The sequence below is a fragment of the Antrostomus carolinensis genome, unplaced genomic scaffold (genome assembly GCF_000700745.2).
Source record: "Antrostomus carolinensis isolate BGI_N321 unplaced genomic scaffold, ASM70074v2 scaffold14190, whole genome shotgun sequence".
NCBI lineage: Eukaryota > Metazoa > Chordata > Aves > Caprimulgiformes > Caprimulgidae > Antrostomus > Antrostomus carolinensis.
Genome location: NW_010290633.1, coordinates 363 through 17,542, shown reverse-complemented (window position 1 = coordinate 17,542; position 17,180 = coordinate 363). Strand labels below are relative to the sequence as shown.

Below are 17,180 nucleotides of genomic sequence, written 5' to 3'. Positions count from 1 at the left end.
ATCTGAGTTGAAGAGATGCAGCACTTCATATAACTGGATACTCAAAAACCAAACAGTATCTAAACTGCCTTCCGTTAAAAAAAACACAGTAATTGCAGTGATTCTTTTTATTTTATAAGTGACAGTTTGTATTTCAGAAACAAAATGTTTCACTCTCCTAATAACAATAAAGAAACTGAAACTTACTTAGAAAATACTGGTATTCATAGGATAATAATGTTTACTGGCAATGTCAATGCTTTTAGTCAAAAATCCACATACCATATATAATTGCAGTAGCAATTTTAAAGTTGTGAATGCATAATCTCTATCAGTTCATAAAATCCAGGTTCCTTTTCCAAACTCCACTCTGCTTTTGGGGAAAAAAAGACAGAGGTTACACTACAATAGACTCTAAGTTGACTAGATAGAAAACATACTCCAACAATGGCAGTATTGTTATTGTAGAGAAAGATGGTTAAACTGACAGTGTCTTTCACCATTTGTTCTGGGTCCTAAGACTTACTGTGGGGATGGGGAGCCACCCTTTGGTCATGATTGTAAATGCAAAATCAATATAATGTACCACAGACACTGACAGTTTCTGCTTTATGAGGAGAGTACTTGGTAACCACTTATAAATTCATTGGCAATACTAACAGATACTCCAAGGATTATCTCTGGTTTAACACCATTTTCAGTATGTATCTTATCTCACAGGGATGAATAATCTCTGCTTGTGTAGGACTTTGAGCATGTTATGTGCTAAATGTTACTACACTCTGTGCCTTCCATTCTTTATCACACTACTGACGCAGATCAGTTTCCACAAACTGTCTGTCTGTAGCATCATTTCTCACTAAAATGAGGATTAAATGAAACAAGAGATTTGCAGCTTCGTAGACTTCTCTTCCAAAAGCTCCAAACTGAATAAATTAAAAGGTTCAACCTGAATTGCCAATTACTTTACTTTTTCATGGCAGTGCCTGACAGTCACAGAGCAGTGTGAAAAGCAGACTAACAAACAGAAAAGACCAACAAACTGCTACCATATAATTTCAGCAAAACATCAGCTGGACACTGATGAAGAAAAGCAAAATCCTCAAGGAACGGAAAACACAGATATTAAGCCCAAGAAAGGTCAATTGACAGGGCAGAAAGGGAAACCTATGGAAACTGGCCAGGAAGATTAAAGTTAAGCCCCACATAACTCTTATTTCACATTGAAAACCACAAACCATTCCCGGAAAGGAAGAAACAATTATGTTCTCTCTTAGCCTTGATGTGAGCAACCTTCTCAAATGCTTCTGTATTTTATGAGAAGGGACTAAGTTCCCAGTGTTTTCCATTTACTTCTCTGCAGGACTTTGGAGGCTGTTGTTCTTTCTTTCGACTTGGGATCATCCTCTACAACAGTCAGCTTTTGCTGGTCAGTATCAAGCAGAATCAGTCCACAAGACGGAGAAGATGAATAGCAGATATATAAGCACTGGATAACCCAGACACAGCAGGAAAGCAGCAGTTTTGAATTTGGATACAAAGTTGAGAACACCAAGACTAAGAAACTTAGAAGAACTACATGTTATTAGGTGACTGAAAGAAACAAACAGACTGGAAATATCTGTCAGTTAAAAATAAAGGTAATTAGTAGAGACCACAATAAGATTACTAGCTGACTTCTATCCTGCCACTTGCTGTGAAGCAGGTTTAATAACCAAGTAAACAGTTACAACAATGAGAATATATGTACTTCTTCACATGCTCGAGATGTCTTACAAACACTACACCAGAGAAACCATGTGTTCCCACAAGATGAACATTCTTACTCACGTGTTATATTTGGGGATGAAGATGCAAAAGGTGGAGTAATTTGTCCAAGTCCACATGGTAAGTTAAAAGCAATATCAGGATAACACTGAAGAACTTCCAGTCGATCAGACCACAAGGTCCTTGGTCTACGCTTGTATCGCTGTCGTTCAAAAGAAGCTAATTTGTCCTTAAGTTAAGGACCTTTCTCCTCCCACCACCAAATAAAAGGGAGCACACTGAATCACTGAACAACAGTTCTTTTGGCTAAAAAGCAGACTTGTCATTATTCTCTCTTAGTGACTCTCAACCACTTTTCCTTGCCCCAAAGGGCAGCAGTTGCCCAACAGAGCCTTATGTGAAATAGAAAGAAAATGAAAAGGGCATGGGACAGTCATTACAGTGCCTATTTTTTTCCTGAGGCATGAGGGCCACACACATTGCATACTTTTCTGTAATGAATTTTGTTTAAAAAAATCATATTTATTTCAGCTCGTAATAATACAGTCTGTTTAGATTATTAGTCTGTTGCTACCACTAAATTCATCACCAGTTTTAATTTGTGATTGTAGTCCTGTTAGGTGTCATTATATGAGGAATTTGCACCATGGGTTGACAAAAGGGTCTGACTACATTTACAGTCTGAGCCATTTTTCTCTTCTACATTTGGGTGGGTTCTCCAGATTTTCAAGGTGGTCACTTGATCATTGGAAGCTGAAACCAACACATAGATAAACCCAGTGAGGAAAAGCCTCTTGTGAAAAAGAGTAATCACACCTAAAAGATTATATCATATCTTTTGGAATTATGACTGCACTAAGAAATGAATGGGTCTGAAAAGACCTGATTAGATATGCCACACTGCAAATCTGAGAGTGATGGGTTTCCATAGTTAGTTTGCTGGGAAAGGGAATGTCACAACTCAGATATGGTTCCCTCCACCAGTATCAATCTGAGTTGACTTATGGATGACTACAGGGTACTGAATCTGAAACAGGGAACTGAAAAGAAATTAAGGAAAGCAAGTAATATAATGTGATTGAGATAATTTACCACCAGACACTGACTCACTGTTTAAATTCTTTCTAAAACAGAATCTTATTAAAGTGACCTTATTTCTTCACTGCAGAAGAGCCATTGTTTGGTCTGATACTGCTGTCAGAACATAGCAGCTGCTCTGCACATTGTGCTTTCAAAGGAATAATCACAGGTTTAACTCACTGAATTCATGCATACAGCTGAATGGTAGACAGTAGTTTGGGTCTAAGAGTAACATACTCTGCCAGGTTGCAAAAATTTCACCCAAAAGCTCAATCTTGGATATCCAAAATACCTGTATCCTAAAAGTGGTCAAACCCCAATGCCCTCATGCTAGACCAAAGAGTTTCCTGGGATTTTCTGTTTGGGTTGCTGTGCATGATCAGAAGCACCAAAATTATGCACCTAAGCACTGAATGTGTGAGATGTAATTGGCAAGACACGTCAAGTCTGACGGCTCTTTTAGTCAGCATTGATTTCTTGCAAATCCACAAAGAAGCACGGAGTTAAAAGAACTTTGAAGGAAACTGCTGCCTTCTCCTCCTCTGTACAACAGGCATCTATCTTTAAAAGATGATTCAGATTCCTGAATTCCAAGTTAAAAAAAAAAAAAAAAAAGAAGACAACTCCACATATTAGGAACTTATTCAGGTGAATTAAATCTCTTGTCTTCTTAAGTGGAGATACAGCTGGTGCAAAACCAGCATCCCTGCAATGTGTTCAGCACATGCCTAATCTGGTTATCTCTTTCCTAAAGGCAGCAGCAGTGAAACCTTCCCATGGTGACCAAGACCTTTTCGTTTTCCTTTTGCGAGGACAGACATTCCACACGTGGGCATTTGCCTTCAGAAGACACTTATGAACTTGTCAGCTACAAAAATAAAAGAAGCCAATCATGATTAGAATTCTCTCAGGCAATAGGTAGGGACTGGGAGAAGCTCCCAGAGTATCTATTCCTGAATCCCCATAAAGGAGTATTCATGGTGACCATCTTACTATGCCTTTTGTAGAAACTAACAACTGTGGGTGACGAACTTGAGGTAATCTCTATCAAGCTCTTGGTAACAAAAGAAAGAGACAACATGTATTTGCATCTGCTTTGGGTAGTGCTGGCAGGAAGTCATTTACGTGAATCAACCCTTTCATACCCAGTGATGGATGTTCTGGATGACTGTTATTAAGTAAGACATGCCTAGTGCAGATCACCATTGTGTGGGCTTATGTACATTTTCCTAACATGCAGTTTGTTGCCAACTGTAATTTCATCTTTCTCAGTACTACTAAGTACAACAAGGTAACTAAAGCTTAAAACTTTTCTGAAGATGAGCAAACTTCCCCATTTGAATTTACAGCCTTTTTTCCTCTGTCTTAATGGTAGCAATACATCCCGCCAGCTTCCATTAAAGGAGCATCTAGTATCCAAACAGCAATCCTCAGCCTCTAGGCAATTCCTCCCAGTCCTGGCAATGCATTTAATTACAAATAATTCAGGGGAAGTTCTTTTTTCTTGATGGTACCCCAATTGCTGTCACCTTTGACAATCTCACTTGCTACTGTAGAAGAGACAAAAATATGAGAGTATAAACAACCTTAAACATTGTGCATTTGACAGGACATAGTTTGAGTAAAAATTGCATATTAAAATAAATAATTCCTTTTGTGATTTTTCTTAGACTTATTATTTACTTTATTGAATTATTTCCACATTTATCATGTATACTGCTTGCTTATCTTCTAACTGTCTGTTAAGGTGAAGAATAATACTAGACTGATCAGTTTTGCCTTTGGAATTCCTTTATCAGTTACCAACACAATAATTTTATGTATTGCAAACAATGCCTGGTGAAATTTAAATCTGAAACAATATAATTTTTAAACTGCAATCCTAAAACTGTTTCTGGAAACACTTCTCTTAATATTGGATTTTGCAACTTTTTTAAAGAATAGATTCAGCATTTTATGCCTACGTTATGCAATCACATTACATTCTGAAACTGGAATTATTTAGAGGGAGCAATATTTCTTCTAAGAATGATTAACGAGCTGAAAAGAAAAAAATCTGATGCTGTTACACTTCTCGCACATCAGGCAAATACATAGAACAGATCAGCATGTTTTGTCCAAAAGCTGGAAAGCGTCTTAGTGACTCCCAACTGTCTGTAAATATGTTATACTTAAGAAAAACACGGTGCTCCAAGCTTGTAGATAAAGTAATATCCCTACTCAATATATATACTCCATCATTGTGGAGAGTGCAAGTCAGGTTAAGACCCGATTTTGATGTGTTCTCTTTGAGGTAGAGCCATTCTTTGGTAGCAATGTTGTAAGACTGCACAGTTAACACGTCCTCATTTTGGCTGGATTTTTGGTTGGGTCCAAATTCATGAATACAACCCCCTACCAGATATATAGTTTCTTCAACAGAGAGCATTTGTTGTTTGCGAACATGGACATCACAAAGTTCAAAGTTGGTCCAGGAATCAGAAGTGGGACAGTACTGCAAAATGTTCATATTCCTATCTGAAACAGAGGAGAGAGATTTACAAATAAATATATTAGAAGGTACTCATGGAGGAAGATTCGTCTTCCCTACAAACTGTATCAGCCATCATTACAGACCGCTAATGTATTACGTTGTAAAAGCACTGCAGACCAGGGAAGACATATTGGTTATTGAGAACTGCAAGTCTTTGCCTTTGACAGCAAAGTTTGAATGTTCTCTTCCTTTGCAAAGGGAAAAATTAAGCTGCTTCTGGCACATTATGTGATGTAAATGGTCTGGGAATGCAGATTTTAGCAGAATAATCTCTACCTTTTAACTGATGCTTTTAATTTTGTCTCCGATTGATACGTAAGAATTTTTTATAAAAAAGGAAATGGGGGAATATTCTACTTTCTAACAGTGATCACAGATGAATCACGAAGACAATATGCAGCTTTAATGGCTCTCAAGTGATGATTTATCATACAAGCTTAACTTTGACACTTTGCATTTCATTCCATAAATCAAAGTTTTATGGAATAAAATTCATAAAGTCAGTTGCATTTCAGCAAGTGCCACAGATGACATAAAGGCATATGTTCAGTACATTATAAAGAGAGAAACACATATTGTTAAAATCATTTAAGAACCAGGAATTCTGTGCTTCAGCATCAGACAGAGGCATAGAAAAAAGCTGAAGCTGTCTCTATACTTCAGTTACAACTCAGTGGATGCATGTGTTTGCAATACTGTTATTCTATAAAATTGTTACAATACCCTGATTTATGGTGCAGTGGAGAGCCTGGCTGTGTCCAAGGCTTCACTAAATTAACACAGAATGCACAGGACTTGTTAGCTAGTAAATTCAGTTTCAAACTCTGGAGATCTGACCTTAAATCCAATCTCAAGTGACAAGTGGCAAGAAGTTTGCAGACTTTAGCCTGGTCTTCTAATAAAATCTACAAGTCTATCCTGCTTGATGATCTCCAGATGAGCTCCCAAGTGGAACAGCAGATGGTGACATACTGACAAGTTATGTAAGGGCACAGGTATAAATAGGCATAAATATAGCTGGATTGTCATGAATGAAGTGCATTAGTAGTGTGATGGAGGTGCTGCTATAGAATTTGCTTGCACTCTGCTAAGTTTTAGTCATTGCTTATGACTTTACATCACCTTCTTAAATACCAAATCCACATTAAATGAAGGAAAAAAGAGGAAAAATATCATGCCAATGCTCTATGAAATTGCTGATCAAAGCTCTACATATAGATTATCTTTGTTTACAAGCAACATATCATTCTCTGACTTTGATTAAGGGGAAAAAACACCAACATTTCTAGCCATGTCTATCCATAGCACTAATCTTCCCAGGAAAAAGGTGCTATGGTCTGAGAGGTGGCATATGAAATGGAGATCTATTATGACATGGCCCTCATTTGCTCAGTCCAGAGCTGAGGTCTTTTATATCCACTGAAACAAACAAGAAAAAAAAAACCAAAACAAAACAAAAAAAACCCCAAAGCCCCCAAAAAACCATTACAGTTTCTGACATGGAGTTTCTATTAGGATCTAGGTTCACAAGTGAAAGCTGAGAACTGGAAGGAGGCTCTTTATTCAAGAACTGTCATTATAATTTACAGTGGGAAATTCCAGATCCTAGAAGCTTTTGTCAAGTGCAGTCTCAGGAGAGAGGTCTACACAGACCACCCCCCCCAAAAAAAAAAATCCACAAAACCTACCAAAACTAGAGCAAAACTACAGTCTTACTGAGGTATATGCAGATATACTAAAAAATAAAATAAAATAAAAAGTCACATATTAATTGCTGTCTGTGTTTTATTTAGTGAATACAGTTAAACAGAAAATGAAACTCAGGGGTCTCTCTGACAGTTACCTAATTGTGCTAGTTACCCATGGCTCACAGTTTTATCCTGTTTTACTATCCCATTTCCACTAAAAATAGCCTTCAGAAAAAGACCTAGGAAAAGACAGGGACCTCAAGGTCAGTGGCAATCCCCCGAGGAGTGCAAGAAGCAAGAGGTAACTCACTGGCCTTCTCCAGTTAAAACCACAGGTAATAAGTACTGAATACGGAGCTCAACACAGGGCAGCAATCCTGACTACGTACACTTTGTTAATTAATTTTAAGGGAATAGGATCTGCATCAACAAGATGCTGATTTTCCTCTCCATGCTACCAGGAGCAGGTGGCCTGAAGAAAGAACAGCACAAGCACCATGGAAAAAGAACTTGTAAAGTGCATGGGAAATAAGGAGAAAAGTTGTCACTCCCATAATCTTGTAGCAGCATTAACCAAATCAGAGCTTTATCTTCTCACATCTCATTTCTCTAGATAAAAATGACAAAACTCCAACTCTAGTCTCTAAAGACAAGTCTTCCCATTACTCTCTGTTTCAGTCCCTTCTCCTTGTTCTCTGCTGTCTTGTCTCAAAGGATGTTTCCCTGTGGCTCTGACTTCTCAGCACAGTGAGTGTTATGTGCTGGACATCCTTCACTCCTACTGCCAGACATCAGGGAACACAAGGCACCCCAACAGGTCTTTCAGTGGGGGTGACTAGAGGACCAGGGCTTCAGAGCACACCACAGCATGGCCCTCCATATGGACACAGGCACACCGATATCTTTTGTTTTCCTTGGTGAAGTCACCAGGGTCTGGGTCAGAATGGACAGGACAAAATGCTTCTGAAGGTCCTAATTGCCACAAGGATCATGAGGGATGGAAGTGTGTCTTTTATAAACCTCATAATTGTTCAGAGCTAAAATCTGTTCAGACACTAGAAGAGACAGCTTGTTTCAATGTCAGTTTTTGTTTGCAGTACTCTCTGCAAAAGCTGATTTCTCTTCTAATTTTATTCACCATTTGGAAGAAAGTTTAAAACTATTGTGATCAAAAGAAATGGGCAAAGGCCCAGAAATAGGAATTTAAATTTAGGAAATCCTGGTAAATACTGAACATTTGACATGGCGGGGGCAGGGGGGGAAGGACTTCTAAAAAACTGAAAAAATGGTATTCCTCCCAAAGAATGGCACTATGTGCTGAAGGAATGAACAAATGGTAGCTCTTTTTAAGTGGCTTTTTAAGTGGATAAAGAAAAGGAAATTGTCAGGAGAAAATGCAACTTCAAATCCTTGCCTCTGTATAGTAGCCTCAGAAAACAGGGTATAGAAAAGAAGTAAGTAAAAAATGTTGGTTCTTGCTTAAGCTTTTGATTAATTATTCAATGAAGTTATTTCTGCACTGAAAATCGTACCTATAGCTTGAATTTGCCTGTGAAACACTAAAATGCTGTAGAGAAAGGACCATGGCATCTATTAATACAGAGAAACACTATTGCAGGCAGATTATTTTCTTCATATTTTTCCTTCTGACAGTCTAAACCAGGTATTTAAAAAGTAAACAAAGTGTACCTGTTGAGATCTCTCTTTCTACTGTGTGATCAAAACCTAAAATTGGAGGGCTAAGCTGGGTGCTGAAGTACCCATCAATCTGTTCCCTCAGTATAATAAAACCCCAGGTCCATGTAGGCCCTGAAAAAAGAAAAAAGTCTGATTCTTCTATGACAAAGTTTTTTTGTTGTTGTTGTTTCATTTGCCAATTATTTTCTACCAGTGATTTATTTTTATGTATTTTAAAGAGTATTATGCAGCTTTCTACACCAGTTTAAAAGATTTCCTGAAAAAGTAAAGAAAATGATCTGGGCATTAGGAGCAATCAGGTTAAAAAATTAAATAAAATAAGATAAAAGCAAGCTTTCTACCTCGTGTAGTGTATCCTCCGATAACATAGATCTTGCCCTTGCACTCACAAGCTGAGAATTCTGCAAGAGGGTTTGGCATGGATGCTACGAAATTCCACCAGTCGTTTTCTGGGTTATAGCACTCCACATTGGAAAGTGATTGACCACCGATGGCATAGAGCTTTCCATTTACAGCTAAAAGCTTAAAATTGGACCTGAAAGAAAAGATTGCAGCATTGAAATAGGTTGCATAGATGCACAGAAAAATAGAGGAAAGTAAGTTCTTCCTATTCAGGCTCCAACATACTCATCAGCATTTACAAGTCGTACCATCACTTCACGTATTACAGGATCTGAACTCTTCTGAGCACAGCCAAAATTCTGTAATTACACTGTAATTACTTAGGACAGTAACCAGTGACATTCTGGATGTTAATGATGTTGATGCTGAGAATGATGAATATTTTATTTTGGATTTCAGTGTGTCACAGTTTGAGCTCTAAACGTTTAGTTAACTAATGGGTTCAGTAGATGTCTCGTTTTTACTAGGCTTTTAATGAAGTACCTTTAGTAGAGAAAAATGTATTATATATACATACAGTCAAGGATATTATTTTAGTTAAAATTGCAGGAAATTCAAACAAGACTTGATGAATGCCTAAGAACGTGTACTCATCTTAGTCTGTAATACATAATAATAGTTTGTAATACAAAAACTCTTTAATAATCCTAATAAACAGAAATCTAAAGTGGTACACATCTGCAAAAGAGGGAAGAGAGAATCTCCTGTACCTTATTCAGCATTAATTTAAACTACTAAATTCATCCTCCATTGCACTGAAGTAAGATATGGGATGATCCGAGGGCTGGAGCACCTCTCCTATGAAGACAGACTGAAAGAGTTGGGGCTGTTCAGCCTGAAAAAGAGAAGGCTCCGGGGAGATCTTATAGCAGCCTCCCAGTACCTGAAGGGGGCCTACAAGAAAGCTGGGGAGGGACTTTTCATAAGGGCAACTAATGACAAGACAAGGGGAAATGGGTTTAAACTGAAAGAGGGGAGGTTTAGATTAGATATTAGGAAGAAGTTCTTTACTGTAAGGGTGGTCAGACACTGGAACAGGTTGCCCAAGGAAGTTGTTGATGCCCCCTCCCTGGAAGTGTTTAAGACCAGGCTGGATGAGGCTTTGAGCAACCTGATCTCGTGGAAGGTGTCCCTGCTGATGGCAGGGGGATTGGAACTAGATGATCTTTAAGGTCCCTTCCAATCCAAACCATTCTATGATATATCTGTAAATTAATGTTCTACCCATAGTTGAACAAAATACACTGCACTTCACAGGCAAGGCCCTGTTCTTTTATTTCTTAGTCTATTCCATTATGCATGGCAAAGGGCAACTTTCTAACTACTGAAGCACAAGAAGCTTCACATCTTACACTTTTAACATAATACAGGCAAAACCAAATGGTCTGTGGATGTTAAAGGTGCTGGTCTGTAGGAAGAAATTGAAGGGTTTGAAGTTAGATGGCTTGTGTGGTCAGCTATTCCTCCTAGCTGGTCTAACAAAAGATGAGCTCTTCTTCTCTTCAGAAACAGCCTCATTGCCTAGAAAGGTTGTTCCCGCTCTATAGTTGGGCCAAATCAAGATTTTACCATGCAGTAGCCAAATTAACTAGATGTGTGAATGTCACTGGAGTGCACCACCTCAGCATAAAGCCAAATGGGGAACTGCTTTATATCTGTAAAGCTGAAGTGGTGCTTTAGACTTGCATTGGCCAGCTAAGCAGTAAAGTCAGTTTCACTCTGCATGAATCCAAGATTCAAAACGTACCGCTAAGTAGTTTTGCAGGGTTTTTGTCTGGACAAAATGAACCCTGCCTAGCAGCAGACTGCCCTGCAATTTCTTTTTATTAAATATATTTGGAAAAATAATTTGTTTCCAGATGGAATCATTTTGTTCTTGTCATCCTGATATAACTTTGGAAACTAAAATGCTCCTTTGAAGGAATTAATTGCTTTTTATTCATTTTTTTTGCTGACATTTACCATTAGGTCACTCTGTTCATCTCCTCTACAGCAATTATGTTTTCCATCTTAGAAAATTCAGAAAACATGGCAATCAACAGTGGGTATGAAATGAAGATAATTACTTGCAAAACATTCTGATTTTCAAAGCAGTGTACCTGTTCTAAAAGTTATGGTGGAAAAAAAAAAAATACACAAATTAACAGAGGGACAAAAACACAAAATGTAAAAGCATTTTCCAAGCAATCCTTTAAAATATAAAGTATGTTAGAAAGTCTGTAGCTCTGTGCCTACAATGAAGATGGTGCATGATTTTTGGCTTATAAAAGAGTTCACATGCACACAGATAGCTTTTCCCTATTCTAAGATCTTCTAGCTACATGCAAAAAGTTTGGCCACAGAGGACATAAATTAACTAAACAAATGTGTAGTGTCAAAACATTCAAGAATTCAGGTTTCCTAATTCACCTGTGCTGCTTTTCTAGTTACCCTGCAATTGTAGCCTCTTACTATTTTATTTGAATGGAGGTCATGTTTACAGTTTTTGCTTGAAGGCCTTCATACCACTGAATTGCTTCTTGCAGCACAAGGAAAACCATCTTCTGAAAGATGTAAGACACAACTGTCAACTTCAATCATTCTAAAGGAGGCCACATACATTGGTGTCAGCCATTTAACCACTTCCAACACTTGTTAAAATGGATGACATTCAGTGCAAGTATCTCAGATTTATGGAACATATTAACTGTAAGGTTCATTTTACTCAAAAGTAGCTGTAAGTATCCATCAGCATGCTTTATATGAAAGTTTGGACAACAGCTCAGTATATTATGAAAAACTTCTGCCATTTACCTTTCCATGCCAATAACAGCAGGTGTTTTTATGGAGAGTGAACATTAGGAAATATTTAGTGTATTTTTACACTCTTTTAATGTGTTGGAGCAGCTGGAAACAAGGAAAGCAAACATTGAGCAACCAGCCAGCTCTCCACAACTAACAACTGTTCCATGGACTACAGCTTGGAAACAACGGAGCTGAACAGTCCGTCAGATTCAACTGCGATATAACTCCACTCACATCAGTGAGTTATCTAACTTGGGGGATCAAAAGTACTTTCCAAATGCCAGGCTTAATGAGTAGTCTTCTTGTTGAGACGAGACTGGATATGAGCTGTCTTCTCATGTCCCTTGTTTCCTCTGAAAGGACCCCAGGAACACAAGCAAGAGCAACTTCTGTGATTTTACCAGTTGTGTTCAAAACACACTTTTCACTTAATAAAGACAAATGCAAAGCACTGTAAGCATGAAGGAAGAAAAATCTAACACACAAATGCAAAGGGTCCGGGGGTCAGTGTGCACAGCTTTCTGAATACAAGACAACATGCAGCAACTTGTACATTGTTCTGGATTGCATTAACAGCCATAGGTGTATCTATGAGAGACCACTATGAAAGTAGCTATGAAGAGGTCAGCAAGCATTCTTCTTGTTCACTGACACGTATCATTCACTTAGAAAACATGAAAACAAGAAAAAGTTAGCATATAAAATAGAGAGGACTTCTGGATCAGAGGGATAGCTAAACACAGGAACAACTTACCTGGGAGGGAGCAGGGTGGAATCTACATTGCTGGAGGATTTCAAGAACAAGTTAGACATGCATCTGCAAGGTAAGCTTGGTTCTGGTGTGCAACAACAGGCTTGGACTAACTAACCTGTGGTTCCTTCCTGCCAGTTTATCAACTTCAACTTTAAAATTTCTCACAAATTAGATGACTTCTTTATTCTAGAGTTAAAGCATTTACAACAGAGATGAAGAATCATGAAAGCATAGTTATGAAGGCAATTCCAAAGCATCTTATATTTTTTTGCATGAATCACTTTTTTTACATTCCTTATATGAGCCTGCAGAGCACCCTGCATCCAAACTCTAGCTTTGGAAGCATACAGCACATTTGTGATAAACGTGACATTAATATTTCTAACTTAAAAATAGTAATATTTCTAACTTAAAAAATTTTGAAAAGTCTATTTTCCCCCAACACAGAGGAATTTTGAGTGAACAAAAATATTAAAAATGCAGATAGAGAAGGTCTCATAAATCACTACCATTCCCCAGAAGCATCCTCTCGTATATTCCAGTAAGAGCCCTCAGAGTGGCAGCAGTTCAGGCACAGATTGCTCATAAAAACCATGTTCCACGTGCATGTGTATAATTCCAGTCAGGGGCTTACAAGGGTCTTCCAAGCCTGGAAGATTTACCTGCCATGAGTAGGAAGATTCTGAAGGAAAATAAAAGTGGAATATACAGCTGTAATTGGCACATGCAGTAGAAATCCTATGAGTATATTATTTTTAAATGGCAAATTTCAACTGACAGCATCAATTTAAAGAAAAGTATGGAAAGGTATACAAGGGCATTGCTTGAAGAGTCCCCAATGTGCTTTGTTACCTTCTCATCCCCAAAGACCACAAGCTGTCTTGAGCAACCCTTACATGGAGTTTCTCCCACTAAAAATTCCAGGTTGCTCACTGAAGACACTATTCCAAGTACAGCAATGTCACTAGAATTAAAAGATCTAGAAACTGTCAGCTGTTACGGACTATTTGTGATGGGCACCACATTTAGCCCTCAGATGATGAGAAATTCCAGGATCAGTCACAGGCTTCCTGTATGAGCCTGAACAAATTACTTTATCTCCCTTGTCTATGCAAAAACAGGGAATAACACTTTCTCAAGCTCATATGGGTTTCACAAGAGTGACATACAGGAGTTAACTATTGTGAAAAAATTTGAAACTACAGTTACAAGACCTTTACATCTATAAAGAAAGCTAATAGCTATAACCTAAACCAGAATGTAAGCACATTTCCATAACTCCTCAGCTTTCTCTTGGTGCCCAGATACGCACCCATTCACGTAGGCCAAATCCAGATACTCTTGTTGTCTGAAGTCAAACCAACTTCAATGGGAACTAGAACCATCCCTCAAGGCATGTAAAAAATTTATCCATGGGATGTAATTATATCAGCTGACATAAATTAATTTGGCAGACAGTCACATGACTGTAATTCCTGAGCAGCATGCTCAGCAATTGCCCTCCTGATTTTACTCCAGCACACAGTAAAAATACAATGCCGAGCAAAGGGCAGATCTAATTGCAGCACATCTGTGTGGCAGACAGGCATCAGTGCTGTTCCTCTTGAAAGCAAATTCCCTGATCCTAAAAATCTTCCTGCTCTTGGCTCCTACGGCACAGGCCATCTCTTCCTGTGCTCTGGACACTAAATGTCAAGCTGGTCATCAAAGAGCTGAAATGTTATGTCAGATAGAAAAAATAATAATTAATAACTTCAGAGTCAAGACTCCGTGAAGATGCTAAAGTTAAAAACCTGTTTTGTGAAGTTTCCATGAAAACCAGAGTTTCCATGGGAAAAAATCTCCCTGATTATCATTCAGGGAGCAACATATTCACTTGCCGTTACCTTGCGATCTAGAGGCAGATGGACTTCTGGGCTCTTTTTCACCTGCAATAACTACCATGAAACAAAAGAATAGAGACTATTCCAAAGATACACATTTGCATGATACTTTTCTGCCACAAATTGACAATGTGAAATTCTGTGCTAAGGGATACTTTGCTGTCACCTGTGATGGGCCTAAAGATTAAGTCAGTATGGCAGTGCAGTGGAAAATAGCAATACAAGAAGAAAATATCTATGTGTTTGTTTCAGACAATGATTATATGTCCTAGCAAAAAGGGGAAATGTGGGGGGGAAAAGGCTGACCCAGAGTTTGAACAGCCAGGTCATAAGGTGCAAAAAGGGCCTCGAAAAAGCATTCTTTAAGAAGCCCTCATTCGCCGTGCTGCAGAATCAGCGCACAGAATAACATCTCTCTTGCTACACGCATCACACAAGCCAATGCCAAAACCTCGTAACCTGATCAACGTGGGACTTCTATGTTAGTTAATTTCCATAGGAGATGCTGTGTGGGCTGACCCCATCATCCTTCCCTACCGATGCCAATGCGCTCTCAATCACACTCAGGTAGGCAAGACTGTCAAAGCCAGGCCGGCTAAAACATCTCCGTTTCCACAGGTGCCTTGATGAAGACTGCTTATAGGCTCAGGTTCTAAGAAATATATCTGCAAGAAAAGGTGTTTGCAGTGTTTAAAAGCTAAACTCTCATTTTACAGATGCTATTTTTCACAACAGCTTTCCAAGAAGCCAGAAATATCCCAGGTTTCCGATCAATTCTAATGACTGATTACGGAGGCAAAAATTTCAGTGAAATTCTCATAACAACACAGGAAGTGGAAAAAAAAGGTGAAATGGAAAAGAATTAATTTTAGGTCAAACCCCTGTTTTGATGGGTTTTAGCTGGCAAGCTCACTGGAATAGACTGCAGTTTTACTACTCAGGCACAAAGCATTTATACCAATGGTTGGGGTCTCTGGATGACCCTTGAATTTACTGGATGGCGAAGAGAATTTCCATTCTACAGTGAATTTTGGCCTCCTTAGTTGTTTTAGTTCTGATTCAGGCAGAGAAGATATAAATTTAAGTACCGCTTCTAAAATGGAAACAATGAGGAAGTTCACATGGGACAAACAGAAACATTTTGTTTCAATGAAGCAAAAGGCTTTGTTTTGATAACTCTGCAGTGGATTAAAGTAGAGAAGCCACAACCTTGGCCAGCGAGATAACCTCTCTTCTTGGGTCTCCCTCAAGGTCAGCTCTCTATTATTCTTTCAAATGGAAATTATACAAGTGTTCTTGAGTACTAACTCAAACTTAAATGTCAAACAAACAATTCAAAAGGCTACAATGAAAAGCAACATAGTCAAAATGATGAAAATTTCCCAATTCAAAATATTCACATAATGTCAGAAATCTCTCACTATCTTCCTGATGTTTTTCTGGTCAATATTTCACTGAAATGCAGGCCTACAAAGCATTCAGATTTTTATGTAAGTACAAACTAATGGAAAACTGCTCCAACTAAAATTTTTCAGCCACCTCTATTTCTGATAGCCTGTACTTCCCCGCTTAAGAGAAGGAAAACTTGTAACTTACAGTACTGGAGCTAAAATATACCACAAAGGAAGTAGGCCAAGAGTCTTTTAGTCGTTGGGGTTTTTTTTTTGTTGTTGTTGTTGTTGTTGGGGTTTTTTTTAATCTCTGTTATTTTAAGGAGAATTTTTACCACCAGTGAGACAGCTGTTTAGAGAGACTGGATCCTTCTATACTATAGTTTAAAGGAAAAGTGGGAGCCTACCACCATTTCACATCAAGGTGAAGGATCACACATGGTGGAGAGCTGTAGCACAGTCCTCTGCTGACACCCAGCTCATGTTCTCCCACAGCTGAGGCCTTAACCACCAGCATTCACACAACAAAGTCCCATCCTCCTCACTCTTCCCTTGCCACAGTAGTTCCCTGCACCACGCGGAGGGGACCCCTAAGCAGGAGAGAGGCTGCAGTGTTGTGCTGTGGTGGGATGACTGTGCCAGTAAAGACAAGGTTTGCCAGGCCTGCCTGGTGGCATGCTGCCAAGCCATCGCCAAATGCTGTAGTCCTTCCCACCACACGATGCAAGAGACATGGGTGACTCACAGCACAGAGACAGATCTGAATCACTTCTCGTAACTTTGAGTCCAGCCAACACCACATGACTCAACAGGGTCTATTTTGACAACACACATGGACACACGTGTATTGCAGGGAGCAGGGGTTACCTCTTCTGGTTCATTGAAGCCAGCTGACTCCATTCGTTTAGGCAAGGGTTGTAACAATGGGCAGCCGAAATCTCCTGGCTGGTGATCCTGTAGCCACCAACGATGAACAGGTAGTTGTCCAGCATCGCCGACCCATAGCCTCGGACGTTCACCAGGTCAGGGGGCAGGTTGTTGGCCAGGGGCAGCCACCTCTGCGCTTCCTCATCATACCTCAGCATAGACCAGGGGGCTTCCACCTGAGGGTGACAGCCCGGAGGCAGGCCCAAGGAGGAGGCACCCATGAAGTCCCCGATGGCCACCAGGGTGGCAGTGCCTCTCATCCGCCTCTCCTTCAAGTGCTGCTGGAGAGCATGG

The 17,180-nt window shown here is 39.1% G+C and overlaps 1 protein-coding gene across 1 annotated transcript in view; it reads right to left on the bottom strand.

The window, feature by feature from the left end:
- Window positions 1-4,569: 4,569 nt before the first annotated feature.
- KLHL42 (kelch like family member 42) overlaps window positions 4,570-17,180 on the bottom strand; it is a gene marked incomplete at its 5' end in the record, with an annotated part of 12,970 nt that continues 359 nt past the window's right edge. The window contains 3 exons of the mRNA XM_029086479.1: window positions 4,570-5,343; window positions 9,087-9,280; window positions 16,827-17,180. The exon at window positions 16,827-17,180 is cut by the window's right edge and continues 359 nt beyond it. Coding sequence (XP_028942312.1) covers window positions 4,892-5,343; window positions 9,087-9,280; window positions 16,827-17,180 — 1,000 coding nt within the window. The remainder of the gene's footprint in view (window positions 5,344-9,086; window positions 9,281-16,826) is intronic.